The sequence below is a fragment of the Podarcis liolepis genome (genome assembly GCF_965112155.1).
Source record: "Podarcis liolepis genome assembly, chromosome: 12".
NCBI classification, from domain to species: Eukaryota; Metazoa; Chordata; class Lepidosauria; order Squamata; family Lacertidae; genus Podarcis; species Podarcis liolepis.
In genome coordinates, this window is record NC_139563.1 from 35730083 (window position 1) to 35750821 (window position 20739).

A 20739-nucleotide genomic window follows, 5' to 3' on the forward strand; every position below is an offset into this window, starting at 1 on the left:
GCGATGGTAAATTAAATTAAATAGGGTGGGGTGGGGAGACAGGCTGGCATTTGATGGCAACAATATGCGCTATAAAAGATGCGCACGTTTGAGGCGCGCCCATTCTACAATAAACACCCATTAGGAAGCACCCTAAAAATAGTTGTCAGTCTGGCCAGCATGGAATGGGAAGGGGCTACTCATATGCGAGGGAGGGGGAAATACTCAGATGATGTCAAAAGCAATCCTAACTCTCCTGTTTGACCTCGAATAGACACAATGGCTCCCTGAATCCACTATTAACCTATTGCAATTAGAATTGTTAGTAATCAAAGTGCCTACTCTGCATGTATTTCAATGCAGTCACAGACAGTACGTTTTGCATTTCAGTCTTTAGGAGTGGCTTTCACTAGAACAAGCAGCTGCTGCCCCTATCCACATGTGGTAGAGATCATGCATAGCCCCTATGGACCCAATGCCTATGTGATGCTTTACTGTATTGATAAACAATCTCTAAACTGCACCGGAAGAAATGCAATTTTGTCCAAGTGAAGACAGATACCTTTGATGCTTTTCACACCAACAATTTATTAATAATAACTATACTAACTCAAACTATAGCAGGATTAAAATATCTTTATTTGGCATATAGCTATAAATATTTTAATATGGTTCACCAAAATTTAAAATGTCAAACATGAAAGCTCTCCAGCACTCAAATAGGTTATTGTTACACCACACTGGACTTCTGCTATTCAAACTCATCCTGCAAAGAGAATATTAGATGAAAAGGTTTTTAAAAAATATATTCTAAGCATCTCTACAAAAAAAGTCCACTTCAACCAATAAACACCTAGATTAAGCAGCTGTTGTGATTCCCACCCCCCAAAATATACTGGGTTTTATCAACTTAAGTCATATGACATGTTGAAATCAATTGATTTAAGTTAGTCATATGCACTGATTTCAGAAGGTTTACTCTGAGTATGAGTTAGTTGGATACAATTCACTATTTGGATTTACTAACTAATTTTAATAGTTGGATAAATAGGCATCAAGGGGGAATACATAAAATATGAGTACAATAAACTATAGTGAATAAAATGTGAAATACTCAATCCTGTGTTTGCTTCATATTGTTAATATAGGTGAGGACTCTTCTACAGGCAGTGACAAACACAACAGAAACACAGAAACACTGCAAGTACAAGATTCCAGCTTGCTGCCACCACAGGAGGTTGCAAAAACAGCTAAATTTTCAAGCTGACTGGTATGGCTGTAAAAAGTGGGCAGATCAGATTTTAGATTCAAGAAATTGTTCGGCAGAGAATCAGCATGACTTTCTATGTCCAATGTGTTGGATTTAAGGTATAAGAATTGCACAGCAGCTGCCCACTTAGCCCCAGACACTTTGCTTACCTGTGATAATGAGTCTTCAACAACATAGCTAAATCGGGGGAAATAATAACAGATCAGGTTCATAATCTGTGATCATAGAATCATAGAATCATAGAGTTGGAAGAGACCACAAGGGCCATCGAGTCCAACCCCCTGCCAAGCAGGAAACACCATCAGAGCACTCCTGACATATGGTTGTCAAGCCTCTGCTTAAAGACCTCCAAAGAAGGAGACTCCACCACACTCCTTGGCAGCAAATTCCACTGTCGAACAGCTGTTACTGTATAAGTGGGCCACCACTTTATGACTGCAATTCTATGCATACTCGCTGGAGAGTCAGTCTTGAATTCCAGATTGTGGATTGTGTTGTATGGAACATGCAACTGTGGACTACAGTCTGCCCATCCCTTTAAGGTTGTAGGAGTCTTCGGGACAATGAAGTAAAAGGTAGAAAGTGGGAGTGATAAGAGGTGTCCTGTTCTCCTATTCAGGTCAGAGCACACTTGTGGCCATGTAAGGATTGCTGCAAAATCCTTAAGGCCTCAACATTTAGCTGGTTTTGGATGCCCCACACCACAATAGCTACACTGTATCATCACATTATTGTCACTAAAGTTGCCTGTCCACAGCGACCATTCTCTGACTTGAATATGAAAGTCTCAGAAATTTTGCCAAACTAAGTCAGTGGGTAGCAACTTGTCCTTAAAATCCACCAAGGATAATCCTTGTCACCCTCACGGAAAATCCAAAGAGTTACTATTCGCAAAGTACTTGAATTATTTAGTGAACCCCTCGCTTCATTAATTTTAAGTACACAGAGAATCAAATTAATGTTTTAAAGAAGAATTAATTTTTCACTGTATGATACCTAGAGCCATCTTCTCCAGTCTGAGTTTCAACAGTTCTGTGGGATGGAATAAAAGCAAAATTAACCTTCAAGTGAGTGAGTTTTATCATGACTACAACAGGAGGAAAGATTTAATCTTTCTTCCTCATATACTACAGTCCCCAAATGAACAAGGGGTCAATCCTGCAGTTATAGCACAATTCCATACATATCAAACCAGAATTAAGTCCTGTTGAGGCATACTATCAGGTAAATTGGTACAGGATTGCAGCCTATACCAATTTCATATCTGGTATGATTCTAAGCATTTCATTGTGTAAGTTTGTTACATATTCCTTACATCAAAAGAGTGCAATTCATTGTCTTGGTTATTACTTACCAAGCCCTAAATAGCATGGGGTCAAGCTGCTTAACTGTCTCCTCTTTTGTGAACTTGTCTGTCATTTAAGATCAGCTGTTTTACCCATGTCTGGGTGAAACTTGGCTCCCTGGTGCCCTTGGCAAGGAGCTGTATCAGTGCTCCCCCGCTCTGTCCCTTGTGCCCTTGCCTGAGGAGCCTGCGCGCCTCATCTGGCCACGCAGAGCAGCAAAGGAGTGGCCCTGGAAGTGTACAGACAGGCGAGCAGCCTGACTTCACTCTATGCCTGGGCCCTTGGCAGGAGCCAATCTAACCACCCCTGCCTCTTACATGTGTTCTAAGACAAAATTGATCACCATATGCAAGAGGCCTTTCTCTGTGGTGGTACCTCATATGTGGAAATCCCTGTGGTCAATAAGTTAGGTTGTAGTCATATATTTATATCCCACCAGCATTGAAAACACTCTTTTTTAAAGCAATATGTTGTTTTTGGTTCTATGTTAGTGCTGTTCCTTATGTCATTTTTTGCTGATGTTTTAATTTGATAATTTGTATCTTAACGGTTGAATCACTCTTGCTTTTGTACTTCTTAGCTGATTTGACTGACTGCTTTTTGAAGGAAAAAAAGCAGGTGATACAATTCTGAAAATTAAAAAAAAACCTTAGTCTTTGGTACCTCTATATTTATACTCTGAAGAATTGTAGAGTAGCAGTTGGCAATCGCTTGTGTTTAGGTACTTTGAGGAACTGGCATTGGCAACAGAGGCCTCTTAAGAAAATTATTTTGATGTTATTGTTCATTAAACAAGAACTAACCAAATGAGACAAGTAATTGCTATAGCAATTGGCTATATAAAATGCCTCAAGAAGCTTGTAAGCACCGATGTCAGTCAGCCAAAAACAAATAAATGTAGTGATTCTGTATCCCACATAGTCATAAATGTGCATCTACTTCATAGGAGAATGTGAAACTGCATGTACCCTGCCATTACCTGGAATGGTATTTAAATAGAAGCTGTGTTATTTTCAGGTTCCTAAACCATTCCCTGTTAGTTACTAAATATTCCAGTAGAACATGCTAGTGCATTTGTACATATACACTCTGCACTATGCGAAAGTGGCAAATGCGTAGCATGCTTCTAAACAGGAATCATCTTATTCTTTTTAGTCAAACTAGCATTAATTCCTTGGGAAAACTCCACCAGGGATATGCCTCTCACTTACAAGCAATTTCAAAACAAACTAAATTATGCAGTTGCCCTTACCTCTTCTCCAGCACAAAAGCACCCTCTGTCTGAGTGCTGTGGATATTCAAATGAAAATCTTATCATTTAAAAAGTCACAGATATTGATTTACATGTAAAAAATAGCAGATAGTTTATTCAGGTACATAGCTCAAGGGGAAAAGAGCTCAAAGGGAAAAGGCATTTTCTAATTAAAACTGTGTTTCAATTAGGCACATATGAAAAATATTTCCACAGACAAGTGAGAAGTCACTGAATATTTTTTATAGTCTTATGCTAAGCAGTGTGGCTGCAGAATTTTAGCTAAAATAACCGAATTTTAAAGAAAATATATTACCAGACTTCATACACAGTCAATCACTTAGAACAACTTTCTGTAAGTAGATAATGGGGTGAAAAAGTCAAGCCCTCACCCGACATGTTTTCTAGGTTCACTTAGAATTCTTTTATCTGTAAAATTGAATATTATGTTATACACATGCACATCTGGGAATCTTTCAATATCTCTTTGCTTGGTCTAACAGTCTAAAACTTGCTGTATCAGCCAGCAAGTGCATAAGATGGAGGATACTTCTAGCATCTAACATTAGAAAAGATGGAAAGAATTCCAGGGATCTTAACCAATGCCAAAGACTTTATTTTATTTATTAAATTTGTTAGTCACTTTATCTTGCCCTAGACAAAATATATAATGCGGCACCAAGCAAGCCTCCTTGAGGAAAGCATTCCACAGACAGGAAGCCACTTCAGGAAAGGATCATTCTTGTGTTGCCACCTTCTGGACCTCTTGTGGAGGGACACATAAAGAACATCCTAAGATGATGATCACAGGGTCCAGGTTGGCTCATATGGGGAGAGGCAGTCCTTGAGGTATTGCGGTCCTGAGCCATTTAAGGCCTTCTAAGTCAAAACCAAGACTCTGAATTGGGCCTAGAAAGTAACTGATGCCCAGTTCAGTCAGGCTAGGATTGGTGTTATATGTTCAAACTGTGTTGCCACTGGCTACTGAATTCTGCACCAGCTGCAGTTTTAAACTGTCTTCAGAAGCAGCCCCACATATAACACATTGCAATGATCTAACCTAGAGATTACCAGAGCATAAAATTTAGGCTACCCCTGTCCCGATAGGGGCAACGCTGGACTACCGGCTGAAGCTGATGGAAGGCACTGTTCACCACTGAGGCCACCTGGGTCTCAAGTGACAGCAATGGATCCAGACGTACCTCTAACCTGCATACCTGCTCCTTCAGAGGGACTGTTTAGGGAAGTTTTTAATGTGTGAGGTTTTATTCTGTTTTTAATCTGTTGGGAGCCACCCAGAGTGGCTGGGGAGGCCCAGTTGGATGGGTGGGGGTATAAATAAATTATTATTATTACTACTACTACTACTACAGTGGTGCCTCGCAAGACGAAAAGAATCCGTTCCGCGAGTCTCTTCGTCTTGCGGTTTTTTCGTCTTGCGAAGCAAGCCCATTAGCGGATTAGCGGCTTAGCGCTATTAGCGGCTTAGCGGGCTTAGCGCATCAGCTGATAAGCGGCTTAGCGCATCAGCTGATAAGCGGCTTAGCGGATCAGCTGTTAAGCGGCTTAGCGGATCAGCTGATAAGCGGTTTAGTGGCTTAGGATCAGCTGATAAGCGGCAGCGGCTTGGGGAAAAGGGGGGGGAGGGGAAAAAAACGCAGGAACTCGCAATACATTTTCGTCTTGCGAAGCAAGCCCATAGGAAATTCGTTTTGCAAAGCACCTCCAAAATGGAAAACCCTTTCGTCTAGCGGGTTTTCCGTCTTGCGAGGCATTCGTCTTGCGGGGCACCACTGTACTACTGTAAATCACTGTAGTTCAGAATCAAGGTTTAGCCTTCATATCATATGAAGGTTCAGTTTGAATTTCCCCTCTTATTGCTGATTACAATGCATCAAAATATTTAGTATAGTAATGTGAAATTTTGGCACCTTACACAGTAGGATCACTAGGAAGGACATACAGACTAATATAAAAGTAAGCAGATGTATAATAAACATCAATGTCATTTACAATCACTAAAACAACATACCTTGGCTGTTGAGAAGCTCAGACTCTTCATACTAAAAAAAGAAAGACACAATCTAACTGATATTTCAGCAAACCAAGCAAAACGTCTTTATAATGCAAAGTGTAATGGAAAGTGATATATGACATGTCACTCCCCCAACCTTTCCAATCCTAGTTTTATTTGTTTATTAGATTGTGGAAGGTTTGTTTGTTTGTTTGTTTTGTTTTTTGCAGGACACCCTTCAGTAAGAAATCAAACACATACAAAACTATTAGGATGGAATACAATAACAAAACATAAAAATGTCACTATCCATGTATGAACACACATACACAAAGCAGAACAACATAGAAAAAAATTCAGCATAAAAAATTCAGCAGAGAGCATAAAATAAGCCAAGAACAAATGTTGCATTTGGAGAATTAAACTTCAAAACATTTTCTAATACTGTATCTGTAAAGAGCAACAAATGTATATAATTCATGGCCAGGGCTTCTGCCATTCTTTAGATTCAACAAGCTAAAAGTAGTCATGATTAAGTACTATGGAAAGCCCATAGTTATTATTACTTGCTCCCTTGCTTTTAATGAGTTACTTTAGCTAAATTGGACCAGTCTATTGGCTGTATCCAATGCTATAGCTCCAGTGAGGCAAGGAATTTTCATGCAAACAAAGGAACCTTCTTTCCCTTTCCTGCCCTCCGTGCACTCTCAAAATTAGGTTGGGAGACCTTCTGGAGCAGATTTGGGGAGAGGGACAAGGAGAGAAGAGCAAACAGAAGTCCTATTGCATCACTGGAACTCTGATGGCACAGCAGTGGATACAACCCAATGACTTGCTATTTATGTACCAGATACCACTTTTTCAGAAGCATATATACCACTCCTGAAATAATTTATACTCACCCAGAAGTTTGTGACATTCAAGTAATTTGATATCTCACCCGAAAGCCTCTCAATCTCACTTTGAAAGTAAATCAAAATACAAACACAAATTCATATTCATATGTTTACATTTAAGATAAGCTACTCTTTATTATGTGAAGGATGCTAACCAAAATGGTTAGCAAATATAAAATGTGCATTCACAAGCTGCTAGCCTATTGGTGGAGGCTGACAGACCACAAGCCCATTTGTGTGATCTTGTGTGATCTTTCTGTTCTGAAATGCACAGAAGTTCTATGATATTGTTCATTGTCAGTGTTATCCCACAAAGATCCATACATTTCCCTGTCACTTATCACAAAAAATCCAGAGTATTTTTTTTCGGGGGGGGGGGATGTGGTTGTTGTGCAAGAATGCTAAATTTACTTCAACTGTGCAACCTAAATTTCCAGGTGTATTGAATCATATCCACAAAATAGTGGAAGTTTAGATACGACCACAGTCTGTTGTTTAAAATGTTGTGTTAACATATCATGTCTTACTTTTCATATTCTTCTTTCTTTAGGGCCCAATCTAAGAAGAAAGAAAAAATATAATTCTGCTCCTTGCAAGTGGAATTTTAGTTGCTATTTTAAGATAAATGTACCCCTTCCAACATTGTATTGCAATAATCACTACAAATTTTACCTGTTCTCTTACCCACAACCCCCCTACTCTTTGAAACCTACTTACTTGTTTGAATATATCTTCATCCTTATCGCCTTATTGCCTGTCACAAAATAAAATATGCTGCTTCCCTAAGAATGCTCCTCAATGGGTTTACTTTTGTAAATACATACCTTTTGTTTTATAACGCAGCCGGGAGTTCTAATGTGGAAAAGAATTAGAACAGTATTAGATCAAAATGTTGACATATTATTTTATCTATTTTAAATATTTTAAGCCACTTCCTTTAAGAGGAAAAACTCACCAAGGCCACATACAACTAAAATACAATACAGTAGAACAAAATAATTAACCACTAAAAAATCAACAAGCATCCCATCCCACAAAGTACAGTAAATAACTACATCAAAAGCCATCCACAGATCACAACTCAAGAAAAAGCAGACAAAACCAAGTGGGTCTGAGGACTTTCCCGAATTCCTGAAGTGATCAGCTAGTAAATATGGTAATTTCAGCAATATGGGTCACAGCATAAAAGACCCTTTCCCTCGTGCTTACAAACCTAATTGCTCTCAGAGGTGGGTAGGTAAGAATATCAAATTACAAGCAGACTGGTATGGGGGGAGGAAATCCTTCAGATAACTTGGACACAATTCATTTTGGGCTTTAATGGTTAAAACAGAACTCTAAATTGAGCTCCTAAACACACCAGCAATTAGTGCAACTAGTACAGTATTGGTATCACATGTTCCACATGATGCATTCTGTATCAGCTGAAGTTTCCGAACTGTATTTTAAGGTAGCTCCACACAGAGTGCATTGCAGTAGTCCAGCCAGAACACGGCTAGCACATGGATAACCGAGGTAATGTCTAACCTCTCCAGATAAAGCTGCAGTTAGCAAACCAGTCTAAGCTGCAAAAAAGCACTCCTGGCTACCACCACCAGCTGAGCTTATCCTGTTAGTGCTGAGTCCAAGAGAACTACCAAACTGCACACTTGCTCTTTAAAGGAGACTGCAACCCCATCAAAGATAAACTGTAAACCTCATTCCAGAGTAGTACCAAAATGCCTCCATTTTATCTGGATTAAGCCTCAGGTCAGAGCCAGTTCACCCATGAGGCACCCCTCATGCCCCACAGCTTCTGCCAGCAGCAGAGAAGTAGTGCTGGCACTGGAATCAATTTATGTCGAGATGATGCTATACAACCTAGGTAAGGAATGCTTCAGTGAGGTGGTGTGGCGGCAGTAGGATGGGGAGGCACTCCCAGTTTTGTTTCAAGCTGCAAAATGGGACATGCCATCCCACCTCAGGTTGTTTGCCCTCATCCCCACCAAAACTGCTTCTAGAAACCCATTCAAGAGCTCACAGCCTTCCTGGGATTAGAAGATAGAAATGAGATGCAGAGCTGGGTGTCATCCACACACTGATGACACTTCAAACCTCTAGATGACTTCCTGCAAGAGTTAAAAAAGCATCAGCCTTGCGGCTCCTCAATGGCCATGGAGTGGAACAGTAGCTCCCCAACCGCACCTTCTATGGCTGCTTATCTAGGAAGGACTGGAAGCATAACATGCATCCTAAATTCAACCCATATAAACAATGACTTCAAGTGTTACTGAGAGGTCCAAAAGAACTAACAGGGTAGCACTTTCTGCATCTATTTCCCAGCAGAAGTCACCCACCAGCCTGACCAAATCTGCTTCCATCCCCAATGCAGACTGGAATCATCCAAAACTACCTGAAGTCGAGAAGCCACCACATGCTCCAACATCTTGCCCAAAACCGACAGATTTGAGGTGTAGGATATATTTCCTCTTAGATCAGGGGTTCCAAAACTGTGGTCCATGGACCATCAGTAGTCCACGAGCTTCATTCAGGGGGTGTGTGGCATGTTAACTGATTTGTAGTTGAAAACAGTACATGGCACATCAATTGCATTACATATTCATTTTGATTTTTAATTGATTTATTAAAAAAATTCTTATATTTTGTATTACAATTTGGATTTTATGGAATTCAAATTGTAATACACTAAAATACAATAAGTAAGAAATAAAAGCAATTAAAATGCAATTAAAAATCAGACAGCACTTGGCAAAGTGCATTACAATGGCTACAACAGGCAGAAAAGTCATTAAGTGGTCCGCCAAGTTGTTGCTGTTGTTGTTTAGTCGTGTCCGACTCTTTGTGACCCCATGGACCAGAGCATGCCAGGCACTCCTGTCTTCCACTGCTTCCCACAGTTTGGTCAGACTCATGTTTGTAGCTTCGAGAACACTGTCCAACCATCTCGTATTCTGCCGTCCCTTCTCCTTGTGCCCTCAATCTTTCCCAACATCAGGGTCTTTTCCAGGGAGTCTTCTCTTCTCATAAGGTGGCCAACGTATTGGAGCCTCAGCTTCACAATCTGTCCTTCCAGTGAGCACTCAGGGCTGATTTCCTTAAGAATGGATACGTTTGATCTTCTTGCAGTCCATGGGACTCTCAAGAGTCTCCTCCAGCACCATAATTCAAAAGCATCAATTCTTCGGCGATCAGCCTTCTTTATGGTCCAGCTCTCACTTCCATACATCACTACTGGGAAAACCATGGCTTAACTATACAGTCTGCCAAGTACCTCAGCTATTTTCAAGAGGTCTGTTGGGTGGGGGATTGGGAACTACAGCCTTAGATCCTATGAACTGGCATAATTACCTCTGGAGCTAATATTTAATTCAGAACTCAAGCAAGGGATTATTTCTGGCCACCAAACCCATGCCATCAAATGGAGTAAAGTTCTGATTAAAACAACCACCTCCAACCCTGGCACTGAAGCATAGGAACAGGCTTTAAGCCAGCCATAAATGTATATAAAATGTCAGATAGGTACCGCATTTTTTAGCTTCCTATTTTCTGTTCTCAGAGCATCAATCTCCTGGACCTAAACAAACAAACAAAAACACAACCAAACAAAACATTATTGTTGCAGTCCAAGTAACATATCTCAAAGCTCAGGTTTGCTTTTCTCAGATAATTGTTGTATTTCCAAAGGCTTTAATGGTTGCTCTTTGCTTTATACGTGGAATTTGGCGGTTCCAAACTTGCTTCTGACATATCACAATTCTGAGAAACATCCACTGCTTAGGCTTTCAACTGATATATAGGTACATGTGGCCAAGCATGTAGATTATTATTATCTTCTCTCTCTTTTTTTTTGCAGGCACTTAAATATTTTTACTTTTTAAAACTAAATTCTGAAAAAGTTGTGGAATAATTTAGGTTGCAACACTAACCCCCCTTACTAGGGACTTAGCTCCATTTAATTCAACAGGGCTTGCTTGTGAGTAGACATGGTTAGGATTGCTTTAAGTAGCAATGTTGCTTAATTTGTTTAGTATTGGCCATAGCCTTCCAAAACAGACACGATCCACTTCCCCAAAAGTCCAAATTTTATGGCAGCTTTAAAATGTCGCCCATTGACTCTTTACCGCAAGGAAGCCATAGGCAGCTCCAATGGCTCAGTTTGAGCCAGGACTCATGAGCACACAGTCCTGGACTATGTAGTGCAATAATAGTATCTCAAGTATATGCCAAACGTATTACGCTAATAATGGAGTAACTGTATGTACAGTAAAACCCAGTGGGTAAAAGTTCTTGGCAGAATCTATATTTTGAAAAGAGATGCAAGTGGGCTTTACCAACTATTTCAAAGAAGTGTTACTTTTACTCAGAGTAGACCCACTGAAATTAACAGACATTATTAACTTTCGCATCTACTCTGAGCAGACACTACCCTATCACACACAACACAAAGACACGGGGAAAATTAAAGCGCACCCATAAAATTAAGCATTGCTACACAAGACAGTCCTCACCTGCATATACACAGTTTTCATTTTCATGGGCAAGATTTGTTTCATGAATTACTTACAGATTGGCTGCTGTCCAAAAAGGTGCAGATTTCATGTACAAGCCTCTTTCTCTGGTCCTTGTTTTTTCTTAAATAAAAAAATTCCATTTTTATAATGAATTTTAATTTACATACAATTTAATTTTTAAAAGTCACATCAATCTTTCAAATGGGAGTACTTACAAAATCTGCAGATAGGTTTCATTTTTCACTAGCATCTGCTCACTATTTTCTATGGTTAAACATGCAGAGATGGTAGGTTATACTATCACAAACAGGTAATTAGAGACAAATATATTTGTGTCTGTACTACTTGCTTACATAAGTTAGTTCATCACTGCATCTGCATATAATACTGAATGTATATTAACCCCCACTCAGATCTATGGGATAGAGTGGAGTTTACAAGATAAAAACATTTAAGAATATCAGTGAGGGCAAAGTGCTAATAAAGAATTATATTTGTGGGAATGGTGGCAAAATGTCACGGAAGGAGGCCAGGATGTTAAGAAACAGTTGCAGAATGTTGATGATTAGCATGATGAGAAATTACCAGCATGAATCAGACCATTTTATGCCAAATACAATTGAAATTCAGAAGCTCTGCTTGCAGAAAATTGCAAAGGGACGTGCTTGGTTTGATGCACAATACTTCCTGTGGGGGGAAGAATGTCATCTATTTGATTAATTCTGTTCTACAGTGTATTTCAGTTTATAGTATCTGCTAGTTTTGATACTAGTTGCTTTGACATTTTCAAATAATAATACACACACACCTTAGCAATTTTATGGAACCAGGTCATATGGATCATTTTGCAAGTTCCTTTGAACATGATCATTCAATGTTACATTTATTTCTGTGAAAAATTTATAGACCACCATTAAGAAGAGATTCTAGGGCAGTTTACATACAGAGCACCCTTTCCTTAAATTATCATATCTAGAAGAACCAACACTTGGAATACATTTCCACTTACTATTAGGATCAATAGATTTTAAAATAGGAAGACAGATTGCAGGATGGACCTTTATAGCTGAGCTGCAATTATCCCTCATCTCCAGAGACTGTACAGTGTGACCCATCATTTGCAGAAGTAGCATGTGGTACTGTCTTAGATTGTTCTACTTCAAAATGCAGGAAAATGACAAAAATCTGATAATTTCCATGCATAAAGCATACATGGAATGTTTTATGGCTAGGCTAAAACTTTGGTCCCTAATGCACTAGTTTTTCACATGCAGTGAGGTGCTAACATGGGGTATCATTCAAATCTGTATCGCAAATGGTTCCACTCAGAATAGACTTTCAGAATGTGCTCTTTCTCTGCATCTTGTGAAATTGGGTCATAGAGGTCAAAAGTGTCTGATATTAATATGAAACCCCAATTGTGAATGACTTTGAGACACCTAGTTAACCACCATTAGCAGACTTGTTATTGTGCTGCTGTTGCTGCTGTTGTGTTAATAGATCACTGCCATGGGCCAGTATGTTCTAAATACAATATTTTCAGCTAGACTTACAATTCCTTATCACTCAGTCAAATTTATTTGCTAAAAGCTATTGATCATCACAAAAATACAGTGTTAGTTGAGGTACATTTTGGCATAACCAGTCCCTAGCACACTGGAACCTATGCTGTAAAATGAAATTTTGTTTAATCTGTTGTGCTCTTAAAGGAAATATAGAAACCTTATATGTAGTATATCCATCAGCAAGTGCAATTTTTCTTCCTACCATTCAAAAAGGAAATTCTGAAGATTCACACTGAGAAATCTATCCCTAGGACAATTATACATGGAGTAATAAATACATACTTAACAGTATTTTCCACCTCTCCCTGGCCACAAATACATAAAGAGGACATCTCGGGGTGCCCTGCACACAGTGCGTCTTCCAAATAAGATCTCTTTTACAGAAATCCTTCACAATACCTGGCAACAGGCTTAAGGGTTACCCAAGGGGAGCTTTAAAAGATGCCTATAAATGAGAAGATATCATACACACAAATAAAATAGCTCTTAAAATTATTGCCAGAGCTGTTAATCAACTAGCAAAACACTCACCACAGTACAATTCTATATTTATAAACACTCTTTGCTTGCAACAGTGGCCCTTCTTATGGTGAATATACATGGAACAACAGATATTATCTGATGGTATCACATTTTGCCCTGCAAAAGTACCTTCCACTGGGACATAACTAGAGTGGAGAAATCAACCATTTTAAGAAATTAACAGTTCATGATGCATATCTGATCACTTTAGTATTCACCACACTAAAAAGTAGCATTAAATAAGTCTCTCTTACCTTGTTTCTCAAGTAGTGGCATTTTAAAAGAAAAACCTGGAACCAGGAATAAACATGAAGCCATCAGGTCAAACCTGATAAGACACAACCTACAGCTAAAGACTATTATTGTTCACACATCTTGCAATCCTTAAAATGCTTGCAAGATGTGCATTGATACCCTAATTTATATATAGTCAAGACAAGTTATTAACTGCACTTGGAGGGGGGGGGGTGGAATAGCAACTTTATAACTAAGCTGAACAATGGGCAGTGAGCAACAAAGAAGAAGAAACTATCTCCATGTACAGAATCCGGATTAGATATCAGATAACATTGTCTCTGTATATGGTGATACAATTACAAAAAGGTCACAGCCCCATGCACTCTGCAAATTAATCTGGAATAAATCCCTCTCCCCTCATTTACAATCACTAATTTCAGTTGTGAACTGCCCCGAGATCTACTGATGAAGGGAGCTATACAAATTTAATAAACAAATAAACCCCTACTTCACCATAAATAAGCACGCATCAAAAGTAGGGGGAAGGAGAGAACTTTGTCTTAAATTTAGTATACTGCTTTGTCACTTATAACAATAATTTCATTATATATACACTCCACCCACCAGGCTGAGTTGCCCCAACCACTCTTCATGCCGGCTGCCTTGGAGGCCTGTTGGCAGGTGGCAAGTTGGGGCTGAAACCTTTTAAATCCATAAAGGTGAGGTGAACTGAATGAGGTATGATATGCCCTTCTCCCCAGCTCCAGGAAAGTGAGGGCAGAATCATTTCATGTACCTCAGGGTGTTTTCTTCTTTTTGGGGTATGTGTGCATAAAAATGCAGCCCCATTTAGCCCTAAGGATTTCACCCTCTCTCTCTCTCTCTCTCTCTCTCTATATATATATATATATATGTAAAGTTTTCCATTTTAACAATCCAACAAAATCCACATTAAAACATTCCAAATTATTATACAATAAAAAAGCCAAATTTTATGCCAAATTCTATCTCTTTGGGTGACTTCCCAGGCTCTGAAGTTCGGGGCGTTATGATCTCATATTGTACTGCATTCCTTAATCGATTTTACCTCCTTTTTTGCCTAAACAAGCCCATATAGAGAAAGTTAATAAGGGGGAATCCATGCGTTATAATAACAATAATAAATTTCCTCTCACCCTCCATATCCCCCCTACCACCCTCTATTTCGAAAGCTCTCTCTGCCCTTCTGAAAGTGTCTTGTAAAATAAAGTAAGGGGACCATAAAAATAAATAAGGGGACCATGAAGTGGAAGAGCGTGGATTAGCTGCTGCTACTATTCACTTCCACCCACCCGGACAGTGTATCGCTCTTTCTTTGCCCCGCCCACCAGCCTCTCCACCGCGCCTTCCCGCGCCTCTCAAGCAAGAAGTGCGCATGCGCGCGGGGCGGAGCGGAGCCGGGCCAGGCGAGCCTTAAACGCCCGTTGGTAGCCGGATGGGGGAGGGACGCCAGGATCCAACGGTCGCCCTGGGGCTCGCGCGCTGCCATACCCACTGCGCACGCGCAGCCGCGCACCTGGCAGCAGGGTTTCCTAGGTCAGTCTGGGGAAGCCCTGTTGAAATCAGTGCCTCCTTACCTGCCACTGAATATCGTTGGGGATTTTGACTGGTGGATTTGAACGGACTGCGAGTTAGATCACAAATGCCTGAATCACAAGCGGCCTTGGATTTATTATCATCTTCTTCCCGAATGTTTGGAAGGAAAAAACAACAAAACCCTCTTGATATTCATTTTTTTGTAAAGGAATCACCCCCAAAGGAATCTTTCTTACTTGCACCTCAGATATACAGTACAACCAATGGTTTTTTTCCCCTTAAAAAAAATGTTTAGGGGTACTCGCATTTCGACTCAATAAAATTACCATTTTATAGTTGAGATCGGGGGAAATAAATACAGTAAATGGACAAAAGTACAAAGATTCACAAAAATGTTAGGGGTATGTGTCCCCCCCCCCCCAGAAAAAAGCACTGGATACATACAACCCAATGGGTTCTGTCGTTTCAGCATTCCAGGAAGGTTTAGCTAAAGCAATAACATCAATGGACTATGATAATACAGTAATGGGAGATTTGGTAGAGATTTGGTTGCTTGCTGCAAGATCTACTCACGAACAAAATTCAGAACTTTGTGTCAGTTATTTATTTCAGCCACCAGGTGTCATAGTCCAAGAGGCTAATTTACCAAAGTAATATCTACCAACTATTGCAACAGATCAGCCTTTTTTGCTCATGTATACAAAAAGCATGAATCCTTGCAGAAGGTTATGGGCATATAGTATAGATAGAGGGACCACTCCCCAAAAATTTCAGAAAGGATGTACACGGCTTAAACTTAACACAGTTATGCAGGATCATTTTTTCTGTACAATAACTATTTAAGTGAGAGGGAACAACACTGGAACAGATTTGTATTTTTGTACAACTCACATTCATGAGGGAATTATTTTGCAGGATGAGTATTGTGCCTGTGAGCAATAGGCACCACAGGGCACACAAATACAGAGATAATATAGTTGCACCTTTATAATCTAAGTGGTTACCACCTGCATGTTATGAAGATCAAACAAATTGCTCTCTCATTTCTTGATTGTTCACTTTTGTGAATTTCAGATAAAATTTGAACAATAGTCCCTGATATATCTTAAAAGATTTGCCTCAGCAGTACTTTGTTAAGAGCCATCTGGCCTCATTCATGTTTTATTAGGAACCATCTGGATCTGTATTTTTCAAACACTTGCTGCCTTAGGGCTTAGTCATAAAAAAGATTTTTTAAAAAACCATCCGATAAACCATTGTTTCATGCATGTTATGTTACCATGTAACTTGACTTCAGTATAAATATTTGCTTTAGATGATGGTGAATGTCAAACAAACTTCCTTTCCCAGCTCCCCACCCCAATTAAAAACCAACCCAAAATAATCCAGGGCTATTTTTCAACCTAGCTAAAGGCTACACTCTTGAAAATCCATTTGTCAATTTGGCTTTCACTGATTTCTCACTTCATCCTTGCTTATATTGGTTGCAACCAGCCCGTGTTAGTTGTGCTTCGCTTCCATTGAAATCAATGGGACTTATCAAGTCATGTATAGCTTGTTCCATTAAACTTGGATGCCACTGAAATCAATGGGACAAATAAGTAATGATTTAACAAACCCTCTTAAATTAAACAGGAATTGAGTTCGTCTGAACCCAGCTCAAAATTTCTCAACCAGTCCCTAGAACCACAACCAGCCATCCCACCTGCAACTGTAAGATAGCTTTGTTCACATTGCTTTCCAAAATTTTCTCCTCCCCTTTCCCAGGTGAAGGGACAGGATATGCAAATCCTGTCTGTGAAATCACCCCGGGCCTCAAAACTGTCCAAAATTCCCTTTCTCTCTCCTAAAATCCACAACTACAGTTTTTCTGTGGATTCTCACAAGATGCTGGTACATAGGAAAAACCGTTACTTTTATCAGCACGAGAAGGCTTCAAAAGGCTAATGAATAGGCTCTGTCATTGCCAAGAATACTCAGGCCTGAGAACTGACTTTTATCTCATTCGGTTGCAACATCTTGGACATGCTGAACCACCAGGGCTCCTCGACCCCTTGGCTCTCACCCCCCCTTTCCTGGGAAGGGTGCCAAGAGTCCAAGAGTCCCAAGACAGCTTTCTGTTCATGCTCAGAGAAACTCATGGGCAGGACTCTGGAAGGAGGAGGAGAAAGGGGGAGGGAACTGGAAGGGTATATATGTTTGTGCACATGACTGTGAACTCGTGCGTGCTTTTTGTGAGTTATCACACTTGCTCCTTCTACCAGTTCATGAATGGTAGAAATAAAAGCTTTTTCTCTGAAACTATTCCTTGAGTTCTGTTGACTCCCATTTTCCCTTTCCCAGGTGCAATATTTTTCGCACCCGAGGGCAAAGCCTCATAAGGCTACACAGGCAGTCATGGGACTCTTCTTTCTGAGCAATGGTGTTGATTCTGGGATTCCCTGACTCCAGTCAGCTGCAGCATGGGATGCATAAAGAATCCTAGTGCACTTATATTCTTGCCCTGGAGATGATGAACAGAGCAGGGATCATTCATTCCCGAGGTCTCCTTGCCTATCAGCAGCAGTTTATTTAATCCAGTTTATTTAATAAAATAATAATAATAATTTTTTATTTATACCCTGCCCTCCCCAGCCAAGGCCGGGCTCAGAGCGGCTTACAAGCAGTAATAAAAACAAGTTGAATGATTACAACTTAAAAACAAAATTAAAATACAACATTAAAATATTGAAACATTAAAATATTAAAATGTAGCCTCATCGCAGGAGGAGAAGGAAAGGAAAAAAGAAAGAGAGGGAGGGAATCAAATTGGTTCCAAGCCAAAGGCCAGGCGGAACTACTTTGTCTTACAGTCCCTGCGGAAAGAAATCAGATCCTGCAGGGCCCTGGTCTCATGAGGCAGAGTGTTCCACCAGGCCAGAGTTGAAAAGGTCCTGGCTCTGGTTGAAGCCAATCTAACTTCCTTAGGGCCCAGGACCACTAGGGTGTTGCTATTTATGGACCTTGAGGCTCTCCGTGGGAGATTTCATGGATTGCCCAAGCCAAACAGCAGCTGCTTGACCTATCTTCTAAAGGCAGAACAGGACAACAGCAAGCTCTCCTAGGGAGTTTTACAGACCACATGCTATCTCAAGTATGTTGCATTGAAGGATCTGTGTCTTCACTGAAAGTGGGAGCCAGTAATTTCTCCCCAATTAAATCTGATTCTATTACTTGGGCTAGGTCTCCTCACTTCTTCCAAAGGGCATCGATTGTTGTTTCAAATTTGAATGCACTCTTCAGATCTCTCTCAACTCAGCAGGTGTACCTTGACCTCTAACTTGGGAGCTGCTGATCTAAGGATTTCTGTAACATTAGTAATGATTCCCAAATGAGCTTGTAACTCAGGTGAATGAAGACTGACTTGGGATTGAATTACTTTAAGGCTTCCATGGTGCTCAATTTTAACTCTCAATATAGAATACACTCCAATGATATACCATATACGGTACTTGACTCTTGCCCCACCAAAAACTGCATAATTTTAAGGTCATTTATTTCTTCTTCTACAAAAGCAATACACTTTATGTGATTTCTGGTGACATCTAGTGGCTACATATGGGCATTCAAAAAAAATTATAATATTTTAATAGCACTGCAGGCCACACATAAGCCAAAGCCAACCTGGAAGCAATCTGCAAAGTATCTGGCATTTGCAGCCCCTTCATAGGTTATGCCTGCCTCTGGAATATTCTAAAAGGCTTGGGTCTCAAACTCTTAAGGAATGCTTCTTCCCATATCAACCTGCTTGTGCACCAAGATCAGCAGAGGAGACCCTTTTCCATGTTTCATCTGTTGGGGCTGCCATATGTCTGGATTCTCCAGGATATTATTGGGACTTCAAAGGCAGAAATGACATCCAAGGAAGGACTTCCAAAAGGTGGCTCTTTGGCCTGGAAAAAAAAGCTCAACAATTTACTTTTCTACAAATTTGAGCCCTAAAAGAAGCTTAACAACTTTTGGGGTGTCCTGGTTTTTACTTTTTGAAATATGGCAACCCAACACTGTCAAAGGGCTAAATAAATGGCAGATATTTTATTAGCCCAGTTTTGAAATGAATAGGGTGAAATACAGTAGCATGATCTCTCGACTTTATTTTGGGATATGGCAGCATGTCAAAGCTGCTGCCAAGCTGACAGCAGAGCAAGCAAAATAGCAAACCTGTACTCTTTCCACTAGCAATAAGTTCACTATCTTTTGTTGCTTTAAACCCAGAGGTTCTCATAAAACAAACAAACAAACACACACACACACACACACATACACACACACACACACGAGGAATGTGGTTTCTGGTAGCACCTTAATAGTTGTTTTTTAAACTCATTTCCATTTCATGTCATTTTTACATCATACAGATAAAACCAATAACACAAAAAAGTTTCAGGATGCAGTAAACACCTCTGAGCTGCAAGTCACATGAGGAGACATCAATGACCATCCTTGTGTGCTTCAAATTGCCCACTTTGGACATCTGGGAGACTGGCATAGGGTAAAGTTGTTGCACAGTAAACTATTGGTAAAGGAGGAAGGTGGGGCAATAGAGGATGTAGGGAGTGGATAAATGTAATCCTGAATACATTTTTTTATATCACTGAGGCAATTTTCTTGGTGCTGGTACCACAATACTTTGTCCAGCAAGAGCTGTGCCATGTGATCTTTGGCTCAATATGGTCAACCCTTCAGGCACAAATAGAATTCCAGATCACCACACGAAGCACAGAAGATGGACAGAGATGAGAGAAGCACATTTTTGCACGCAACGTGAAAATTAGGTGTGGCGGCCTAGCCAGTTTGTAATGGTTTCCATCTGCCAAGGAGCCTACTAGGTGCCATCTTAGGTAAGTGGTGGCGAACCTTTTAGAGACCAAGTGCCCAAACTGCAACCCCAAACCCACTTATTTATCACAAAGTGCCAACAGGGCAATTTACGCTCCTGTGTCCAAGACTAAGAATTTGGGGACTCAAATTTTAGAGAATGGGGGGAGATGGCCCAGAGTTGTTGAGCTTTTGGGGGGAAGATTGCCCAAAACTGTTGAGCTTTTTATGGGGGAGGGAATTGCACAGCGTTCTGCAGCTTTTTTTTTTTTTTTTTTTTAGGGGAAGAATACAGAAAATCACTAAGCACTCTTAGAAAAGCGGAAATCCCTCATGTCAACGCAGCCAGCATGCGCCTGCCCACCCACCAACAGCAGACTGCCAGCTGGTTGGCGGGTGTGCAACTCCTCCCAATGCCACTGCGGTCGAAGCGTTTCCGGATCACAGAAGTGGGGGGCACGCAACGTCCACCAATGACCCTGTGGCCGGAACACACTCTAGGGAGCGTTTCCCGCCAGCACTGGTGTGTGTGGGGGGAGCAGCTGGTCACTTTGTCTGCTGGGGCGATGGCACACATGCCCACAGATGGGTCTGAGTGCCCACTCTGGCACGATTGCCATAGGTTCGCCACCACTGTCTTAGGTTGATCTATTTGTTCTGGATTATGGAGACTGGGAACATTGAGCAAACCAGAAGCTCCATTAATAGCTGTCTA

General features: G+C 40.4%; 1 protein-coding gene across 5 annotated transcripts; it reads right to left on the minus strand.

The window, feature by feature from the left end:
• Positions 1 to 599: 599 nt before the first annotated feature.
• Positions 600 to 15031, minus strand: LOC310689970 (uncharacterized protein). Of its 5 annotated transcripts, none has more exons than XM_083468602.1 (14): positions 14924 to 15031; positions 13610 to 13645; positions 11484 to 11532; positions 11322 to 11388; positions 10281 to 10331; positions 7582 to 7609; positions 7285 to 7315; positions 6764 to 6821; positions 5880 to 5910; positions 4240 to 4276; positions 3848 to 3883; positions 2246 to 2281; positions 1399 to 1426; positions 600 to 745 (listed from the first exon to the last, which is right to left on the minus strand). In XM_083468602.1, exons 1-14 carry the CDS (start codon positions 15006 to 15008, stop codon positions 731 to 733), a joined length of 588 nt encoding a protein of 195 aa, XP_083324728.1. In that variant the 5' UTR covers positions 15009 to 15031; the 3' UTR covers positions 600 to 730. The 5 variants fall into 5 exon arrangements, with proteins under 5 accessions (XP_083324728.1, XP_083324731.1, XP_083324730.1 ...); XM_083468605.1 differs by having other exon boundaries at positions 14768 to 14986; XM_083468604.1 differs by having other exon boundaries at positions 13610 to 13683; positions 14768 to 14969.
• Positions 15032 to 20739: the final 5708 nt, after the last annotated feature.